The sequence below is a fragment of the Acomys minous genome, assembly GCF_964271855.1.
Source record: "Acomys minous genome assembly, chromosome: 4".
Taxonomy (NCBI): domain Eukaryota; kingdom Metazoa; phylum Chordata; class Mammalia; order Rodentia; family Muridae; genus Acomys; species Acomys minous.
In genome coordinates this window covers 11,395,396-11,416,656 of record NC_140486.1, presented here as the reverse complement: position 1 = coordinate 11,416,656, position 21,261 = coordinate 11,395,396, and the positions used below count along the sequence as shown (strand labels likewise).

The 21,261-nt window shown below is 49.3% G+C and overlaps 1 protein-coding gene across 1 annotated transcript in view; it reads left to right on the top strand.

Moving 5' to 3' along the window:
* Positions 1 to 21,261, top strand: part of LOC311595787 (lipoxygenase homology domain-containing protein 1-like) — a gene marked incomplete at its 3' end in the record, with an annotated part of 76,104 nt that overhangs the window by 48,598 nt on the left and 6,245 nt on the right. Inside the window, exons 17-23 of the mRNA XM_084778754.1 lie at positions 4,482 to 4,648; positions 5,387 to 5,491; positions 6,938 to 7,066; positions 8,152 to 8,316; positions 14,389 to 14,570; positions 17,577 to 17,693; positions 18,498 to 18,660. Coding sequence (XP_084634880.1) covers positions 4,482 to 4,648; positions 5,387 to 5,491; positions 6,938 to 7,066; positions 8,152 to 8,316; positions 14,389 to 14,570; positions 17,577 to 17,693; positions 18,498 to 18,660 — 1,028 coding nt within the window. The remainder of the gene's footprint in view (positions 1 to 4,481; positions 4,649 to 5,386; positions 5,492 to 6,937; positions 7,067 to 8,151; positions 8,317 to 14,388; positions 14,571 to 17,576; positions 17,694 to 18,497; positions 18,661 to 21,261) is intronic.

Genomic DNA, 21,261 nt, shown 5'->3' with positions numbered 1-21,261 from the left:
ATGGGGGATGGGGCTGTGTGCCAACCATATGTGGATGCTGAAATTTGAATTTCATGCCCCAACATGCTATTGTTCTTTCAACTTTTTCTTCCCAACAACTTTTAGATGCAAACCTACGGTTAGCTTGATGTATGTAAGCAGGTGATGGGCTGGACTGGTACCTGCTGGAGTCGCGTAGCCACCCTCTGACCTAGCCTGGGAAGGGGGTGTTTTGTCCTCACCATAGATGAAGGAGCCCTTGCTCCAGAACTAGCTGGTGCCAGAGCAGGACTTGACATCCAGACCATTGGTGTGAGCTCTGGTGTGTTTCCTTCCTCTGGATCGCACTGCCTCTTGGATGAAGGAGTCCAGAGAAATTGAGCAGAAAGAAGGTCCCTCCCTGTGGACTTCAGAGGCATACGGGAAAGCATGCTGGCTTTGGAGTGATATCAGGACTGCTGAGGGTCTGGCAGTATGTGAGCACTTAATAAATAAATATTTGTTGAATACATTTCTTGGCCTAAATCCTGCTGTGTTTTGGGCCATGTCCTTTTCTTGCGTAGGCTCCATTACAGGACGTAGAGTTACAGGACTCTTCCTACTTTCCTCTAGACCCTACGTGGTCATTCCCAGGGGACCTGAAGCGCACCTCACAGATAGCTCAGTATTCTGGTTGCCAAAAGCATCCTGTGACCAGGGACCATGGAGTCCTGACCTGGGTGGATCCTCTGCCAAACTCATGCTAGGTTACCTCTATACGGCTGCCATTTCCTCTTCCAACAAATTAGCTTAGTGACACCGCCTTGCTTACCTCCCAAGATGTCCCCGCCAAGTCAGAAGCTTTTGAGCTAGGAAGGGACAGAGTGCTGCTGAGAGACAGGCTTCGGGGAGACAGCACCCCACTTCCCCTCCTGCTCCATCAGGGTTAGTTACCCTCTTCTGTTAGTTTGACATTTCTGGTCCAGACCAACAATTTTAAAATTATTGTAGCTTTGTAATCTATTTGAATATCTGTCAGCATCTGTCCTCTTTCATTATCCTATTCTTGCCTTTTTCAAATCAAGACATTAAGTGATTTTGGGACAGGGGGGGCAGGGGGGGAGCTCCACTTGAGTGTCTGAGTGTTCTACCATTAAAAGAATTTGTGGGGGACTGTATATTTAGAAATTAAAGTGCTACCCCCGGGTACATTTCCTTTCTTGTCCAACTGTTCCTTTGTATATCTCAATAATTTGCAACAATTTTCTACTCTGAACGGCTACCGGTTCTGGCTAAGGCTATGTCCAGGCAGAGTGCGTTTCTGTTGCTCTTGGGCAGGGAGTCCTCTCACTGGTCTTGCTTTGCCCTTTGTTTCCTTCCTGCCTCGTCTCTCCATCCTGCCCCACCCCTTTCTGTGCACATGTCACTGGTTTGCGCTTCATTAATAAGAAATGAGCTGGCCTCAACAGCCTTCATGCCGATGCTGAGCACAGCTTAATCTTGGAGGAAAAAGAGAAATTCACTGGAGTACAGAGGACAGAGTCCCAGCAGCAGGTCTACAGAGAGACACTGCTGGCCTAGAGAGGGGTCCCAGGGCCTCCCCTCTGCTCTCCCAGCCTTTACAGGGCAGAGAGGGTAATGCCCAGTCGTCAGGGGTTTTGAGAACACTAACATCACTCCTCACCTGCCTGGGGACCATGACAGCAACGTCCCTTCCACTTGGTTCTCCTGGGTCCCTCTCTGTCTCACACCTTTGCCCCAGTGTGCTAGTAGAATGTGGTAGCTCTTGGCCCAGAAGAGCATGAGTCTGAGTCCATGGTGGCATCCTACCGCTTCACCCTTCCGAGCACAGCCTCCTGACTTGCCATCTTGTGTCACCCAGACCAGAATCTTCAGACCTCTGCTCTAAGACCTGCAGAGGCTCCTGTCTTCTATAGGATGAATACAAGCATGTTCTATGTGGCTTGTATAATCTCTCAATCTCCTCTCCTAGCTCTTAATTCTATACCAGCATGCCCTGGGCCCACCTCCATTTTTCTCAGTTCTTGTTATTCTTCCTTAAACCAAAAAAAAAAAAAAAAAAAAAGGATCATTCTCACCCCAGACCTCCCTCTCCCTGCATCTAGGCAGGTCTCCACCTAGCTGTCACTGCCTCATGGACCCCTGGCATGCGGTCCTTACTCTTTTCTCTGGGTCCCTTTTTATCTGACCTATTTACTTGTTATCAGTTCTTACAGTGGCACATGTAAGAAACTACTTCCTCTCTGCTGCTAATACCATGGCACCTCCATAGCTAGAAGAAAGCTTGGCTGTAAAGTAATAGCCAAGTTCAAAGTTCCTGAGCCCTAGACTAGGGCTATCGCTGTTAGAGTCACCATCTGTCACTTATACAAAAACGTGGGGATACCATCTATAGTTATTTACTTACTTACCTGGGGCATTCATTGTACATCAAGCTGTATACTTAGCCTTCTTTTTGCATTTAATTTGAAGCAGAGTCTCACTAAGTTACCTAGGCTGGCCTTGAACTTCTGATCCTCCTACCTCAGCCTTTCTGGCAGTGGGGATTACAGATTTCGTACCACAAGGCCTGGCTGGCTATTTATACTTAACAGTGCTCAAGTGTGCAATCTTCTCAGTCAGTTTTCACTTTCAAGTAAGGTGTGTGTGTGTGTGTGTGTGTGTGTGTGTGTGTGTGTGTGTGTGTGTGTGTGTGATTTAAACTGGTCCCAAGATTTGATGCCATGTTAACCCTTTGCTCACTCAGCAAGGAGCTCTTTCCTGCCCCACCCTAAGATGTATAGTTTGCCTCTGGCCCAGAATGCCTGCTTGCCTCTCTCCTTTACTCCTTACAAGTTCCTACTGCTACATCTTCTTGCTCCAGGGACCTGTTTGAGCAGGACTTACTTCTGTGGGAGACAGAAGGGTCACTCGGCCCAGTCCCCCTGGATTTCCATGTGTGATCACTGGCCCTGGGGGAAGAGAGCTAAACCCCCAATCCTGGCCTGGCTCCAGCTCAGATCTGCTTGTGCCTGTTTGAAGCAGGTTCCAAGGGGAGCTCTGCTGGCTGCTGCTGCAGCTATGAGAGTGTGGCGGCCTTCAGAATCCTGCTGCAAGTGTGTCAGGGACAATGACACTCCACAAAGCCAGTCAGTCACTCCTCGGTGCTGCACGAGCTCAGCAGGTGCCTACGGGAGAGATGAGCCTTCCTTCCTGCCTTCTGTGCCCACACCCTTCACCTCTTTCTTTGTGAGTGTCTCTGTCTTTGTCTCAGTCCTTGTCCTTGCTGCCTATCACTGTCTCTGCCACAAAACCTCCCAACCCACCCCATCTCTCACATAATTTAGAACCTCAACCTACTATTCTTAAGCCATTTGATTGAGTTAAGGTTTAACCTATTGACTCACACATTTAAAGGCTAAGAAGTAGAGCAGTGCCCGGTTCCCACGGAAGCCCTGCTGTCATGGCTACCCCACTCTGTGTCGCCCCAGCGCAGTGACTCTTGTCCTCCCAGTCTATCAGTATAAAACACCCTTCCTTACCCTTCTGAGTGTGGGGCTGACGTCACACCCTCTGGTCTGCTTCTGTAACATTTGGAGGTGCTGAGGACATGGACAGCAACAGGAGAGCCTTGCCACTGTCCACCCCAGAACTGGACTAGTTCATAAATGGCCTTTTCATATCAGGGCAAGGAGAACAGATCATGACGGAGAGCAATGGTCCCCAGTTTGTCGAGTTTGCTGCATTCTCAGACCCTTTGAGCTGCTCTGGAGCTTGGCTGCTGGCCTACAGCCTCCATGAGTGCCCGAGCTGAGCAGAAAGAAAGAGAAGGAAGGAAAGGAACAAGAGCAACAGAGGTTGAACTAGCAATTTCCTACAGAGAGTTTCTCCCCCCACCCTTAGCCACACAAGTATGTTCCAGATGTCAGGTAGGACACACACAGAAACATTACCCATTGTTTGTCCAAAGTTTAAGTATAACTGGGAGTCCCGGCCCACCATTGGCCAAATCTGACAATCCTAGGAAGGAATTTGTTCAAGATCACACAGGCATTGGAGCCTACAGGAGATAGGATCAGAGAGTTGAATTGCAGGAGTGAGTCCTTAGTAACCCAATCATCACCCCCTTCCTCTCCAGGCCCCTCCATTGTGCCAGGTACTGCTTTTCCATGGAAGGACCTTCATGGACATCCTTTCCCTCAATGGCTGTGACGTCACGCTCTGCTCCTTAGCCACACTCTGTATCTCCCATAAGCACACTTGGTTCATGCGGTCAAAGTCCATGGGCTCCATTCATAGCTGTGGAACACTTTTCTTGTGCAGCACTGTGCCACAGGAGCTGGACTCAGATTGCCCAAGAAGGATGTGACAATGGTATCATAAGTCCCTCTCGTGCCATATTTTCCAACCCAATGTGTCACAGACTGAGAGTGTCTCTGGGTTTGTTGTTTATCCCAGGCAGACATGCAGATAATTCTTAAGATCTTTCCAAAGAGACACCCCAATCTTCCTTACCCCTACAGGTACTATTTTCCGTGCCAGCGCTGGCTAGCTGTTGAGGAGGATGACGGCCAGCTGTCCAGGGAGCTGTTGTCAGTGGATGAGTCCTACGTGCTACCCAGTGAAGATGAGGAGGAAGGGGGACATGGTGACAATAACCCCCTTGACAACCTGGCTCTGGAACAAAAAGGTTTCTTAGAGGATTTCCCCCATTACGTCTTCTCTCTTTCCTCCCCTTTCTCCCCCTCCTCCCGACTTCTATCGCTCTATCCTTTTCCTCTGGACTCCTCCTTGGCACTCTAGCTGCCCTGCCCTCTCTCCCTCCATGGAGAGACTGTAGAGGTTGGGGGAGGGGTGCTCCCGGATGCCTAGCATAGGGCTCCGAACAAGGAGGTCCACAGCTGTGAGTTGTGCTCCTAAGCAACACGATGGTGCTAGCTCTGACTTATCTTTTGTCTTCCCTCCAGGCATATCTTTAGGCTCCTGAGGCATATATCTAAGGAAAAAATATTAGCAGTATGTAGCTAGAGGCCCATTCTGCCCATCTCTATTCATTGACGCCCCGCGGGGCCCAGAGAGGTCAGAGCAGAACTTCTGACTTTTGAAGCGCAGTCAGCTCATGTCTCCTTGACCACGTGCCACCTCTGTAGACCATGACAGCTTCCTGTAGGAACCCAGGACAGAGGCATTTCTATGTAGTTGGGGGGAGTTTCTGGAATTAACAGCACTGCAAGGAAAGCAATTTGCAGAACTAACCATAAGAACAGACATGTTTCTTGTTGGCCAAGGGGCTCACAGGTATAGGACTGATACAGAGAACTAACTGGAGTGGCAGAGCCACACAGGACAGATCAAGTAGCGCCCCCCTCCACTTCTTGGGATCCCCAGGTGATCTATGGTTCACATCTCTGTCCTCTCCTCCTGGCAGATAAATCAACCACATTTTCGGTGACCATAAAGACTGGGGACAAGAAGAATGCAGGCACAGATGCCAATGTCTTCATCACACTCTTTGGCACACAAGACGACAATGGTAAGAAAGAAACACAGGGCTTTTCTGGGCACCCTGGTAGACTTAGCAGGAGGTTTCTCTGCCTTTGTAAACTTTTTTGCACACCCGTCTCACAGCATTACACAGCACTGGGCCCCACAACACAAAGGCTTCTCTTCTGCCTGGAGCCAGCCTGCTCCTGTTGCTCTTGCCCTAACTGTACCCCAATAATCATGTGGAAGAAAGGACTATTCAAGTTTAGTAAATAGCCCTTGGTGTGTCAGGGTTCCTCACTATAAGGCGAGAGTCACTCCAGAAGCTGCACAGGAACTCAGGGCAGGTGGCACCTTCAATTTAGTGCTGTCACCTTCCCCTCAATAGGATTCTATTCTCCCAGCCACTCTGCCCAAGTCTATAGAGGAAGCAATTCTTCAGACGGTCTTCATGCATTAGCTTGAAGCCCTGGGCCAAGCACCACCGAGGAACTAACGTACATAGTTCCTGACTGTGAGATGCTTCCATTCTAGTCAGTGACGTGCTAACTCAAAGCATGGCTGTGGAGCGTGATTGGTTAGTTCAAAACTTCATTCTAATATTGGCTTTGTGATGCGGGGAAAGTTGCTTAACCACTCTGTGCCTTCGTTTTCCCCATTTGTAAAATAGAGATAAAGCTTTATGTGTCTTACAGGGCTGTGTGTTTCAGAACACTTAACATTTGGGGGTCAAAGTGGCAATCAAAAACATCAACTGTCACTATTGCTTAGCAGGTTGAATAAAGCAAATGGTGTATAATGAAAAAATTATGTCATAGCTGATGATTAGTGAGCTTGTGATGGTTCCTGAGTGATGCTCAAAGGAGGTGAAGGGCTCTGACCACTGCCTTTCTTACCTGGGGCTTTCTGATGTAATCACATTGTTGAACACTCATCATTGTGGTCTTATTCGGGCCTCACAAGAGCTCTGCAGGGAAAGCACCAGGTCACCTCCTTCTGATGTTTGAGGTAGTGAGTCAGAGACACCAAGCAGGAGCAATGGATGGTGGGAGGCAAAGTCAGGCACCAGGACAGGATCTCTGTCTATCTGCCTGCCTGCCTGAGCAGTTACATCAGTCTGCCAGAAAGCAGAGTGTCAGGAGGCATTCTGAGGGAGGAACTAGACCACACACACATACACACATACATACTCACATGTGTACACAGACACACACACACATACACACATACATACTCACATGTGTACACAGACACACACACATACACACATACATACTCACATGTGTACACACACACATACATACATACATACTCACATGTGTACACACACACACACACACACACACACACACACACACACACACACACACATTGTGGGCATTACAGCACCTTTGATAGTTTAATGGAAGTTCAGAAGATTGGTCATCATTAGGAAGAAAAAAGGACGGTGGGTGAGAGCAGGTTGGGAAAGTCACGATAGGTATCTGGTTGGCAGGAATGACCCTTCTGAAGTCCTCTAAGACCAACAGTGACAAATTTGAGAGGGACAGCATTGAAATCTTCACTGTGGAGACGCTGGATCTGGGAGACCTGTGGAAAGTTAGGATCGGCCATGACAACACAGGTCTGGTTTCCCTCCCTTCTGCCCTCTGGTAGCACTAGAGAGCCCATGGACAAGTCAACAGTGTGGGCTGCACATCTTCCATAATGATCGGGCTTCTGAGCCCCACTCGCCCAGCGGAGCCCTGGCTGCCACAGGTTCTGGGCTTGATCTGCACTGGGACCTGGACACAGCTGCTTTTGGGAGCCTTTCTCCAGATCCCAACCTCAGAGATTTTAATGTGCAAGTGGATTAGAAAGCCCCCCAAAATGGCTCAAAGGGCCTCTGAGCTGACATCACCCAGAGTGGGAGGGGACATTAGAACATGACACAGGGTCCACCACTGTATCTCTGATTTGGCGGTTCTGAGACTGTGTTTATCTTTCTAGTCCCTTGCTCATACACAGTTGCTACCTAAGGAGCCTAGTATAGGAACCAATGAGCCAGCTAAACCTTCATGGAGCCCACTGACAAAGCAGACAAAGGATGTGTCCATTTTTTCTATAGTAAAGCAGGACTCTTGTTCCCCAACGCTCCATTTCTTAGCTTGAGGAGGATCCCCATCCTAGAAGCAGAGACTGTAGACTGTAGGATAAGGTCTACCTGGCTTTTATTTCCTTCCCTAGGTTGAGCACTTGCTGCCTCACCTTTCATCCATCACAGATAGAACCAGGGAGCTGTGGGTACCATCTCTAACATATGATGATATGAGAAAGTCTGCATGAACACAGCATCCCTGAACTCCTGTCAAAGCTTTGCCCACCCTGGGCAGCATCCTTGCATCCCTTGCTCAGACTTGCCCATCCTCCTGTTACCCGCTCCCAGTAATTCCCCAAGACCATCAATGGCAGGAGCTACCTTCTGCTGATGCTCTGCCACTGTCACTTCTTTCACTGGTCCAGCCTCGATTGTGATGCAGCTTTTTTAGCCATATGCACATCTTCATAAGCGTCATCTTGACAATGATGTCAGCAAAACAGTGTTTCAGTTCTGGTGGAGCTCTGGGTGTCAACCTCAAGAAGGAAAGGCTATTGGGGGATCTCTGAGCTCACCTCCAGAAAGCCTGTACTCTTAATGGGCTCTGTGTGTCTCTCTCTCTCCATCTGCAGGCAAGGCCCCAGGCTGGTTTGTAGACTGGGTGGAGGTGGATGCCCCATCTCTTGGAAAGTGCATGACCTTTCCCTGTGGCCGCTGGCTGGCAAAGAATGAGGATGACGGAGCCATCGTTCGGGACCTCTTCCATGCAGAACTTCAGACAAGGCTTTACACGCCATGTAGGAACCCTCACGGCAAGGCTGGCCCTCCTGGGGGACCCCATAACCTGTTATTCCAACTCAGCCCCTAGTCCTCCTCCATAGTTGGCCTGGGGTGAAACCCACCTCAGAGATTCTGTTCACCTCTCTGGTTCTCTCCTTAAATGTCCTAAGCTCCAGGGTTGAGGGAGTCCTGTGGGCTTAGCCCTGGACCACCCCTCTCCTCCCCATCACCAAATAATAAGGGATTTATTCCAAAGTCTACCCAGCAGTTGCTGCTGCTGATACATCGTCCAGCCTCTCTGGTCCTCAGTTTCCTCATCTGTAAAGTAGACAGCGATGCAGGGTGGTCGTGAGGAGTCATGGCCCACCCGGTCACAATCCTCATTACATTCCACCAAGCCAGAGAAACTCCTGCTCTGAGATTTTCTGCTGATAGGGTGGGGGTAGAACTTGAGGGTAAATATAATTCTTTTCACTGGACAAATCAAAGGGAAGGTGGATGAGTGACTCCCTGTCATGAAAACGTTCACGCCTCATGTTCATGTGCTCCTAAGTCCACGCTTGGTGCTAACATCTGAAGTGAAATCAGCCCAACTGTGAAAATCTGTCAGGATTTGGTGAAATATGAAACCCACACAGAACGTTCAATTTTTTTCTGGCTAAATAATGAACTGTACTAAAAATTTTTTCCCTCAAACAACTCACACTTAAACAGTATGGGTCAGCAAAGTGCTTTTGCTTTGCTAAAGCAGTCAAAGGAGGAACCAAGGACACTGGCAGATTTTCTGGTCCAAAACCTGAACTGAAGCGACCTTAGCACTAGTCAAGGCTTGAGTCTAGCCCCTGCCCGAGGACCTACCTGGGCTGGTCAGACTCAACACTCAGCACTCAGCAGGAGTGAGAGAATGCAGTATTCAGGGCACCCAGCTCCCATCCTGCACCGTCAGGCCATGCTCTGCACTGACTGAGTATACAGTGTCCCTCTGTGTTTTGGGGGATTGGGTCCAAAACCCCTGCAGACACCAGTGGATGCTCAGGCCTTTCATATGAACTGACGTAGCATCCTATTGTAACCTACAACCCTTGCAGACACCTGTGGATGCTCAGGCCTTTCATATGAACTGGCGTAGCATCCTATCACATCCCACAACCCTTGCAGACACCAGTGGATGCTCAGGCCTTTCATATGAACTGGCGTAGCATCCTATCACATCCTACAACCCCTGCAGACACCAGTGGATGCTCAGGCCTTTCATATGAACTGACGTAGCATCCTATTGTAACCTACAACCCTTGCAGACACCAGTGGATGCTCAGGCCTTTCATATGAACTGGCGTAGCATCCTATCACATCCCACAACCCTTGCAGACACCAGTGGATGCTCAGGCCTTTCATATGAACTGGCGTAGCATCCTATCACATCCCACAACCCTTGCAGACACCAGTGGATGCTCAGGCCTTTCATATGAACTGGCGTAGCATCCTATTGTAACCTACAACCCCTGCAGACAACAGTGGATGCTCAGGCCTTTCATATGAACTGGCGTAGCATCCTATCACATCCTACAACCCCTGCAGACACCAGTGGATGCTCAGGCCTTTCATATGAACTGACGTAGCATCCTATTGTAACCTACAACCCTTGCAGACACCAGTGGATGCTCAGGCCTTTCATATGAACTGGCGTAGCATCCTATCACATCCCACAACCCTTGCAGACACCAGTGGATGCTCAGGCCTTTCATATGAACTGGCGTAGCATCCTATCACATCCCACAACCCTTGCAGACACCAGTGGATGCTCAGGCCTTTCATATGAACTGGCGTAGCATCCTATTGTAACCTACAACCCCTGCAGACAACAGTGGATGCTCAGGCCTTTCATATGAACTGGCGTAGCATCCTATTGTAACCTACAACCCCTGCAGACACCAGTGGATGCTCAGGCCTTTCATATGAGCTGGCGTAGCATCCTATTGTAACCTACAACCCTTGCAGACACCAGTGGATGCTCAGGCCTTTCATATGAACTGGCGTAGCATCCTATCACATCCTACAACCCCTGCAGACACCAGTGGATGCTCAGGCCTTTCATATGAACTGACGTAGCATCCTATTGTAACCTACAACCCCTGCAGACAACAGTGGATGCTCGGGCCTTTCATATGAACTGGCGTAGCATCCTATTGTAACCTACAACCCCTGCAGACACCAGTGGATGCTCAGGCCTTTCATATGAGCTGGCGTAGCATCCTATTGTAACCTACAACCCTTGCAGACAACAGTGGATGCTCAGGCCTTTCATATGAACTGGCGTAGCATCCTATCACATCCCACAACCCCTGCAGACACCAGTGGATGCTCAGGCCTTTCTTATGAGCTGGCGTAGCATCCTATTGTAACCTACAACCCTTGCAGACAACAGTGGGTGCTCAGGCCTTTCATATGAACTGGCGTAGCATCCTATTGTAACCTACAACCCTTGCAGACAACAGTGGGTGCTCAGGCCTTTCATATGAACTGGCGTAGCATCCTATCACATCCTACAACCCCTGCAGACACCAGTGGATGCTCAGGCCTTTCATATGAACTGACGTAGCATCCTATTGTAACCTACAACCCTTGCAGACACCAGTGGATGCTCAGGCCTTTCATATGAACTGGCGTAGCATCCTATCACATCCCACAACCCTTGCAGACACCAGTGGATGCTCAGGCCTTTCATATGAACTGGCGTAGCATCCTATCACATCCCACAACCCTTGCAGACACCAGTGGATGCTCAGGCCTTTCATATGAACTGGCGTAGCATCCTATTGTAACCTACAACCCCTGCAGACAACAGTGGATGCTCAGGCCTTTCATATGAACTGGCGTAGCATCCTATTGTAACCTACAACCCCTGCAGACACCAGTGGATGCTCAGGCCTTTCATATGAGCTGGCGTAGCATCCTATTGTAACCTACAACCCTTGCAGACACCAGTGGATGCTCAGGCCTTTCATATGAACTGGCGTAGCATCCTATCACATCCTACAACCCCTGCAGACACCAGTGGATGCTCAGGCCTTTCATATGAACTGACGTAGCATCCTATTGTAACCTACAACCCCTGCAGACAACAGTGGATGCTCGGGCCTTTCATATGAACTGGCGTAGCATCCTATTGTAACCTACAACCCCTGCAGACACCAGTGGATGCTCAGGCCTTTCATATGAGCTGGCGTAGCATCCTATTGTAACCTACAACCCTTGCAGACAACAGTGGATGCTCAGGCCTTTCATATGAACTGGCGTAGCATCCTATCACATCCCACAACCCCTGCAGACACCAGTGGATGCTCAGGCCTTTCTTATGAGCTGGCGTAGCATCCTATTGTAACCTACAACCCTTGCAGACAACAGTGGGTGCTCAGGCCTTTCATATGAACTGGCGTAGCATCCTATTGTAACCTACAACCCTTGCAGACACCAGTGGATACTCAGGCCTTTCATATGAACTGGCGTAGCATCCTATCACATCCTACAACCCCTGCAGACAACAGTGGATGCTCAGGCCTTTCATATGAACTGGCGTAGCATCCTATCACATCCTACAACCCTTGCAGACACCAGTGGATGCTCAGGCCTTTCATATGAACTAGCGTAGCATCCTATTGTAACCTACAACCCCTGCAGACAACAGTGGATGCTCGGGCCTTTCATATGAACTGGCGTAGCATCCTATTGTAACCTACAACCCCTGCAGACAACAGTGGATGCTCGGGCCTTTCATATGAACTGGCGTAGCATTCTATCGTAACCCACAACAGGGGGATCTTAGAGTCACATTTGCCTTTTAAAAAGGGATATGGGCTGAGGAAAGAACTGAACTGCAACCAAAGAGGAAGCAAGGAGGAAGGGATTGGATCAGACACGCTTCTGAAGAATACGTCAGGGTGAGGGAGCCCACAACCGAGGAGCTCCAGGGCACGAGGAAGCCTTGTGCCTAGGGACAGTGGAAAACAGCCTCCAGCTGTTCCAGTCAGGGATCTGGAAGTGTCCAGGAATCACCTCGTCCTGTGCCTTGTGGGTGGGCAGCAGTAATTTTCTCCAGTTCACCCCGAAGTAGACTTTGTAGACAAGTCTGGGCCCAGGCTCCACCATATGACCTGGAACACGTTACTTCACCTCTCTACGCCTTGCTCTCTCCTCTGATAAAGTCAGCATGATCCCGCTCCATTGGCACTGTGGGGATTAAAGTGACTGTCCAGGTATAGTGTCAGATCTGGCACATGATGTGTTCCCAGTGGGTGAGACCAGCACTGCCCCAGGCCTGGATGCCTCTGTCCTTCTTCAGGGAATCCTATTTAGTACAATGGAGGCAGGTTCCTCACCTGGAGAAGGTTGGGATCCTTTAAGAGCAGGTAGCTCCTAATATGGACGGCTTCTTTTAAGATCCAAGAGCACAAAATAAGGTGTATTTGCCTGTGGACCCTTCTGGGGCTTTAATTTTCCTCTCCCCCTTCTCCCTCCCTCCCTCCCTCCCTCCTTTCTTCCCTCCCTTCCGTCCTTTCTTTCTTTGGTAATGTACATGATACACTATATGTACATGTATGTAGCTGGATGTTGAGGTCAGGCATCAGTGTTGTGTGTCTCCTCGATTGCTTTGTGCCGCTTATTTTTCAAGCTAGGGTCTGTCACTGAACCGGATGCTCTCAGCAATTTGGCTAGGCTGGCTAGCTACTGAACTTTAGGGGTCCGCCCATCTCTGACCTAGCCCACAGGGCTAGTGGTGTTATAGGCATGTGACTCCACAGTGCCTAGCTTAAACTCAATTTTTAAAAAATTTTAATTTATTCACTTTAAATCCTGATTGCGGTGCCTAGCTTTTGATGTGGGTTCTGGGGCTTTGAACTCAGGTCCTCATGCTTGCATGGCGGACACTTTACCCACTGAGCCTTCTTCCCAGACTGTGTTCATTCTCATTCTCTCTCTCTCTCTCTCTCTCTCTCTCTCTCTCTCTCTCTCTCTCTCTCTCTCTCTCTCTCTCTCTCACACACACAGAATCTATAATGAGTATATTCATTCATGTACATGTGTGACAAACAAACATGTCACAAAAATTACTTCACTCTTTGTGATACACAATTGTATTCTTTGTTCAGAATACTGCTGACCACTGGGCACACACCTGTAATCTCATCACTCAGGGAGGCAGAGGCAGGCGGATCTCTGTGAGTTCCCGGCCAGCCTGGTCTACAAGTGAGTCCAGGACAGCTAAGGCTACACAGAGAAACCCTGTCTCAACAAAACAAAACAAAAAAACAAACAAACACCCAGAACATTGCTGACTACTCACTTACCTTTCATAACCTGCTAATGAATCTCACCCTGTAGATAACACTGCTGTTTTAGATTAATAGCTTCATAGTGTGAGGTGTGATTTAGACCCACCCCATAGACAATCCCTCCAATCTCAATCCCTCCAAGAGCTCCCGAGGAGAAGATCCTCAGCCCACTTGTCACAGAGCAGCTGCACTGGGAAGTTGCTTGTCAGCCGCTCTGATGTGCTTACTCTCCTTTAAGGGCCGATAGTCCTGTAGCTATGGGGGAAAAAAAATAGCGAATCCCTCTCCTCCTCCTGGCCACTCCCCTATAAGAAACATCTATAAAACCAGGGAAGCCAAATGAGAGGCCAGGTGTGATGTGGATTGTTCAAGGGAGCAAATGAGGGGCTGAGAGCAGGATGAGGAGAGACTGGCATCCCACTGCAGCCTGGCTCACCTGACTGACGGTCTGCCTCTGAAGTCGAAAGCTCTGGCTTACAGAATGCTGCTAAGCCTCGTGTTGGGGCCACTTTAAGGCTCCTAAATAATGTGTCCGGTCTACACTGATCATCAAGTTAGGTCCTAGATCTCGGCTTGAGCTTTTCCAATTTCAGAATCTATATCTTCGGCCATTCTGCTGTAGTAAGCCCACTGTCTGAAGGATCAGGGCCTGATTTTGGATACGAGGCACGAGACGCTGATGCTGTAAAGAACTTGACCTACTGTGTCTTCTCTTTTCTTCCTGCCATGCCTGGCCTTGCCCTCTGCCACCCCTCTCAGTTGTCCCTTATGAGATCACCCTCTACACCAGCGATGTCTTTGCTGCTGGGACCGATGCCAACATCTTCATTGTCATCTACGGCTGTGATGCCGTGTGCACCCAGCAGAAGTTCCTGTGCACCAACAAGAGGGAGCAGAAGCTGTTCTTTGAGAGGAAGTCTGCTTCCCGCTTCATTGTGGAGGTACCTGGCTCCATGCACCACCACAGAGGGGTGGGGTTGGCGTAGCCCTTCATCTAGATGGGCCACAGCCAACAGGAGATGACTAGCTTGCCCAGCCTTGCTAAGCCTCTCTATATCCAGCCAGACGGGGGAGGGTGATAAAGCTAGCCGGGCCTTCTAGAACAAGTGTCCTGAGTAAAGGTGAGGAGAAATGACCAGTACCTGGGAACAAAAGGCACACCAGCGGGACATCTTCCAGTTTCTCCCATGAGTACAGCATGGCTTCCAGGCAGGCAGGAGCCGGGGCACTGGGTGGTGTAAATCTCTCAGAGGGGATCATGTAGAGCCATGTCTCTTGCTTGGCTTTCAAGCTGAAGCCAGTTGGACACAGAGCTGCTGTGTTTCCCCTATCATGTCTGGGCAAGGGGTTCTGTCATCTGATTTTGCTGAAAATGTGGGTTCCAGCACTTTGAAACTTCCATGTGCCTGCAGAGCAACTCGTTATGCCTGCAGAGCAACTCATTATGCCTTCCCTGTCCTCTCCCATGAGCAGCTTGGGCAGGAGACAAAACAGAAGAGTCCAGACTCTGCCTGCAAGGAGCTTGTGGTATACTTGAGGAGCCCAGCCCTCCACACAAGATGGAAAATCTAGTGATGGTCACCATCCTATGGGTCAGAGGCGCAGGCATATGGGATTTAATTATGTCCACTCACTGGGCCATTGTAACAATTCTGTGATATACTGGCCCTGTGTAAAGAGGAGGAGACTGAGGCACAGTAAAGTTAGTGGCTTTCCCCAGACCACACAGCCAGCATGCAGGGGAACCGTGATGAAACCTGCGGAGCTGGCTCTGGCATGTGTGTTCTTACGCCCCATGGAAGACTCCCAAGTGGATAGTGTTCAGAGAAGAAAAAGGGTCCTAGAGGAGATGGCGCAAAGCCAAGCATGGAAGTAGGCATTCTCAGGACAAGGAAGAAAGGCATTTCTGGGAAGTGAACATCATGCCCAATAGTCCATGGGTGGGAACATGGAGCTTGGGGACACAGGAGGAGCATGGTGGGACTTAGGAAGAGGGCAGGGATGAAGCCAGCTTGGAGGAGGAGCCAGGAACCTTGGCTGGGTTATGGAGACCAGTGGTAGCATGCCTGTATTCTGATGGGAAACAAAGTGTCTAGCTTGTTCTTATCCTCATTCAGCGCTGCCCCAGGGAATCTACATCCCTTCCCCCCATCTTTCTGGGACCTGTCAGCTTTGGTAGGAGGTCTGTTATGGAAAACTGATTCACTCATCTACATAGGCTAACATCTCTCCACACAAGACTGTATGGGTGCATCACAGAGCCTGACGTCATCAGTGCCCAGGTTACACCTCAGCAGAACTGCTGGGGATTTTTCATCAGTGAGGTCCCCATTAGTAGGCAGCTATGATTTACTAGTTAATTTGCTGTTGGTGTTTCTTTCTCAACTGTGTGGATCTTAGGGGAATGAGGGAGCTTGAACAAATGAAAAGGCTTTGTCTCCTAGCTTCTCTTCCCTGCCTACATCTTCACCCTCTCTATTCTACTCTGATGGATGCTCCATCCATCTCTCAGTCCCCAACTCACCATCCAGTCCTGACTCTGGATCAGCCATTAGTAAACTGCTGCCCATCTCTATGGTCCACCCTGAGGGCTTGCCTGGGAGACGAACACTGACAGGATTCCTGAGATCTTCTGAAATGTCTGCCATGTTCTAAGTTGTTGACTCCTCGTGGCAGTTCCTACAGGGTGGTGGTATAATAATCCTCACACATAAGCACCCAGAACAAGAAAGGTTTGAAACTTACAAAGGTGGCATTACACAGCGAGCTAGGGAGTTTGGCTCCAGAGCCTTCTTGGACAATGCCTTCACCCCTCCCTAGGGAGGGTGCCAGTGCCTTTTCTGATGCCTGAGTCTTCTGAGCCCCGCTCTGAGGCCCAACACCCCTGACTAGCAGTCATCTGAAGACCTCTTTGCTGTCTATGGTACCACAGCCAAGATGGTCCCCTGATACAAGCAACCTAGTTTACAAAAGCACCATTGAAGCCACATGTCTCAAACCTTAAAGCCTATGGGAGAGGAGAGGGGAAAAAAAGCCCCTGGGTGGAAGAAAAGCCAGAGGACCCCTCATTTCCTGGCTACTTCAGGCAGTGAGGTGGTCAGTTGAGATGCTGTGGACCACAGCCTTCACTTGGGACATCTGCACTTCTCTGACAGAGAACAATAAGATCCATTAAAAATCTCTACAAGCCTTACATCACCCAGAGGCGCTCATCTTTGTTTAGTGACTCAGCCCTCTGGGCTTACAGGGCCTCTAAGGACCATTTATGGCCATGGATTCTGTTCTCTGATTCAGAGAAGGTGACAGGTAGTGGAGCATCTTGGGAGGGCAGCAACTTTGTGGCAGCTGTGACATCCTTCTCACTCTATAGAGTAGAATGGTGCATGACCAGGCCATTAAAGCTAGGGAACAAGTGACAAAAAGAACCATGCTGTGGTCTTTGCCCTAAGTCAGGATCTCAGTGGGCTGCCCCAGCCATGATCCCAGCTTTGACTGACTAAGACACCATTGTCTGTAAGTTTGAGGGAGTAGAATTTGTAGCAATAGAGAAAAAGAATTACAGAAGTGTTGGGGCTCTTAAGAATTGGAAGATTGGAACACAGCCTGCCCAGCGAGACAGGAGCACAGGCTGTACAAGATCTCCTCTTCTGAGGCCCAACTCAGTTCTCAGAGAATGTGCTACTATGGCTACTATGTCCATAGTAGTGGAAAGTGGCAGAGGTAACAGAGTCCTGAAAGACCCCAGTGCCAAATCAGGGCCAACCATCTCCAGACCAAGGGAAAGTAGCATTAGTGTGCCATGTGCTTGGCCTGGCTGCTCAGTAGAGACACGAGGAGAGTAATAACACCCAGAAGTTCAGAGGGATCTGAGCATGGATGCCCCCGAGGATATGCAATGTGACTGAAGCCTTTCTACTAACATGTAGTGCCTTTTTTCCTCTCTGAAGTTAGAAGACGTGGGTGAAATCATTGAAAAAATTCGCATTGGTCATGACAACACAGGCATAAACCCAGGGTGGCACTGTTCCCATGTGGACATCCGCAGGCTCCTCCCAGATAAAGATGTAAGTCTGAGATGGATCTGTCCCACTGCCTCATCTGATTTTTCACAGCATGCTGACTTGCTGGCTACTTCCGCCTCCAGGGCATGTTAACTAGCTCAGGTCCACGGTGGAATCTTCCAGAGATCAAAGAGAAGAGTCTGGCCAGTGGTTCTCAACCTGTGAGTCCCAACTTCTTTGGGGGTAAAAGGACTGTTTCACAAGGGCCGCATATCAGATATCTTGTAAATCAGATATCTACATTATTATCCATAACAGTAGCAAATTACAGTTACAAAGTAGTAACAAAAATAATTTTATGTCTAGAGTCACCACAACATGAAGAATTGTAATAAAGGGTTGCAGCATTAGGAAAGTTGAGAGCCACTGGTCTAGTCAATCTAGTCTGGTCTATGTCTCTGGCCCAAGTCCCAAAGCAACAGGACTAGTAGGTGGTCAGCTCCAGAAGAAAACCTAACCTGAACAACTTGGAAAACACCAGATAAATGTAAACTTCCACAGTTAGGAGGCAGCGAGCAGCCGGTGACAAGATGGAGCCCTCTCCTCACCCATTAACCCCATGTATCTGAGAAAGGGTTCAGATATTGAATTTTAAATGAACCAAGAAGTGCAGGCTTTAAAATCTGACTCCTCCTGCTGTGGTTGTGCAAGTCTCTAAGGCTAATTTTTGAAATAGGGCCAGGAAGGTTCCCTGTGAGGCAACATCTCCTTTGTCTTTGTCTACCATGAGCTTGGTCGTGCTGGAGATCTCTGGAGTTGGTGGTCCCTCATTACAGAATAATTTTCCTCCTTCTTCCTCCCCACCAGGGCACAGAGACCCTGACTTTCCCATGTGATCGATGGCTTGCCACCTCTGAGGATGACAAGAAGACCATCCGAGAACTGGTCCCTTATGACATCTTCACTGAGAAGTACATGAAAGATGGATCCTTAAGACAAGTCTACAAGGAAGTGGAGGAGCCTCTAGACAGTAAGTGCAGGCAGGAAAGGTGGCCTTTGTCACACAAGTAGCGCCAGGACCACAGCCTTCCTCCCCATAGAGCACCTGCCCCTGCCAGGTTGAGCCTTTTTCACACAGAAACATAATATATGTTGTCACCGGGAAACTGAGGCTCACAGGGGTTACATAGTTGCCAAGTTCACACAGCTGGTAGATGGCAAACCAGTCTTCGGAGTCTGGCATACTTCACAGCAAGCTTGTGCTCAAATCCCTTCCTACTTGTATAGCATGATATATCCCAACAGGTCACCCACTGCCTGGATTACCCTGCTCCTGGCTTTGTGCTGCTCAGTTCATTTGGCCACTAGTTGGTGTGGCATGGCCCTTTCTACTCTTGCTGGACAGTCTAGGCTGGAGTGTAGCTCTGTGGGAGAGTACTTGCCTAACACCTGAGCACCTAGTCCGAAACCCCGTACTATAAAAGACTCATTTTGTAAGAAAGAAAACAAGGTTGAAATCTCCTGACAAGAGATTTCTGGGGGTTAGGTCCAGGTTATGGGCTTGTCCAGGTTCGTGAGGTTGTGTTTTCTGCATGAGCTGCTCCCTGTCAGCCATGGATGTTATTTCTCTGCAGCGCTTGAATCATCCTGACCACCCACCTCTTGTGCTTCTTCCTTTGGTCTCGGTGACATCACCATATTCTGGTGATCTTCCTATCTCTCTAAATAGTCTGATGAGAGTTGGCCCTTTCTTGTGCCTACTGGCATTCAAGGTTCACTCCCCAGCCTTCTCTCACTACACGGTGGGTGCACGCATGTACATGCACACACACGTGTCCTTCCCTTACCGCATGGGTAGCACTGACCACCGACTCAGCTCTGGGCAAGCTACCCCTGATAATACACAAAGGATGGCCATGGTTCTCCCCAGCAGGGCAGTCTGCACAGACCATAGGAGCTCCAAGAACTTGGCAAACCAAGTCAAATGGTTTGGGAAAAAACCCAGAATTCTAGTAGAGTTCAAGCTTCTCTTAGGAAGCCAGTGGGGGTGGGACACAGATCTTTCTGCTAATGAGAGTCAGCCAAGAGACAAACATGTTTTCCTTTTTATGTAAAGCGGCGACAGCCCCTGCTTTTCTTTAATCTGAGCCATCTGGTCCAAGAGTTTATCTTTCTCCACTCACATCCCTTTCTTCAAATTTTCTTTGCTAGTCAGTCAGGGAGCTGTATCTTTTTTTTTTTTCTATTTGGACCACAGATGGACACCCCGGGCTGCTGTTCCCAGCATCACTCTCAGGATGTTCCGTATAAACCGTACTTCACAGAAGCCACTCTGAGGTTTCTAAGGAAACACCTCTTCCTTGACAAGCTGGGTGGCCTGGGTGGGATGGGAGGGAGGAGGATCCAGAAATAGCTGGATGCTGGATGCCCGTGTTGCTCAGCATCCAGAAGCTGAATTGGTTTTCTTAATTCCCAGAGGACCAGAGAAAGCAGCAGGAGGTGTGGTGGGGGCGTTAGAAGATCATTCATCTCAGTCTGGGACAAGGGCGCCTAGAAAAGGCATTTCTAGCAGGTCCACCCACCTGTGATAATTTCGCACGCGGAACAGGCTTGAATGCAGCCAGAAGTGGAGGGAGGGTGGCAGGGAGAGGACAGTCATCAACTGTTGTGTCTAAGCTGTGACAAGATTCCTAATGTTACCTCATGTTGGTGTTGGCCCGACAGACTTGGGTACTGCTGCCTCTTTTAAGCAACAAAGAGACAATTTCATCATCGGTTACTGAGGCCCGTGACAACCTGGCTGCTTCTGCGCCAAGCTGAGCAGGGTGAAGCTGGAGCACAGAGGACTGGTCCCCGACCCTTGTCTGTATCAGGGGACATGTCTGTGTCCATCAGGTCTCATGAAACAACAAGGAGCTTGGGAGAAGGAGGGCGAATGGGCTATGAAGAGGGGGAAGGTAAGGGTGGGTCTGGAGAAGGTGTAGGATACAGGAGGGACCAGCTCCCACGTAGATGTGTGAGTTTGTGATGCTGGTGTCTAGTCACAGTGGAGGTAGCCCACTAGGTGACAGGAGTTGGAAATTTGAGGCCCAGGGACCCGGACTGAAGATAGAGACTCAGGCTGTCAAGGAAGACAGCACCAGGTTGTACAAAGTGAGAGCAGAAGGGTGAGGGTGAAACTAAAGAAGTTAGAGGCCATGGTCTGCCTGGAAGGTGAGGGACCCGAGAAAGGCAGAGGAGTACATCAGGAGCCATATGGGGGTGTAACGGTGTCCCTAACTATGCTGTCTATAGCACATTGAGTTAGACGTGGCAGTGGGTCTGCTTTTTAGGGGTTGAAAAGAAAGCTCATCTCGGTCACTGTAGCAAAGAGAAGCCATTTCTAAGGTCTTGTAAGTCTCCAATGTTCACAGGAATAGGTCTCAGTACAGGATAGGTATCACACACCCCTAGTTACCCTGCCATACAGCACCAATACACTCTTGGTTTGTACCAACACTTGGGTCAATTCTCTGGGTGACCAAAAACAGTACAGCAGGAACCTTCCCTCCTCCCAGTTTCCAAGAACTACTCCAAAAGATTCTTCCCATCCTGGTCCCTTGAATTTCCCAGGGCAAAAAGATACAAAGAG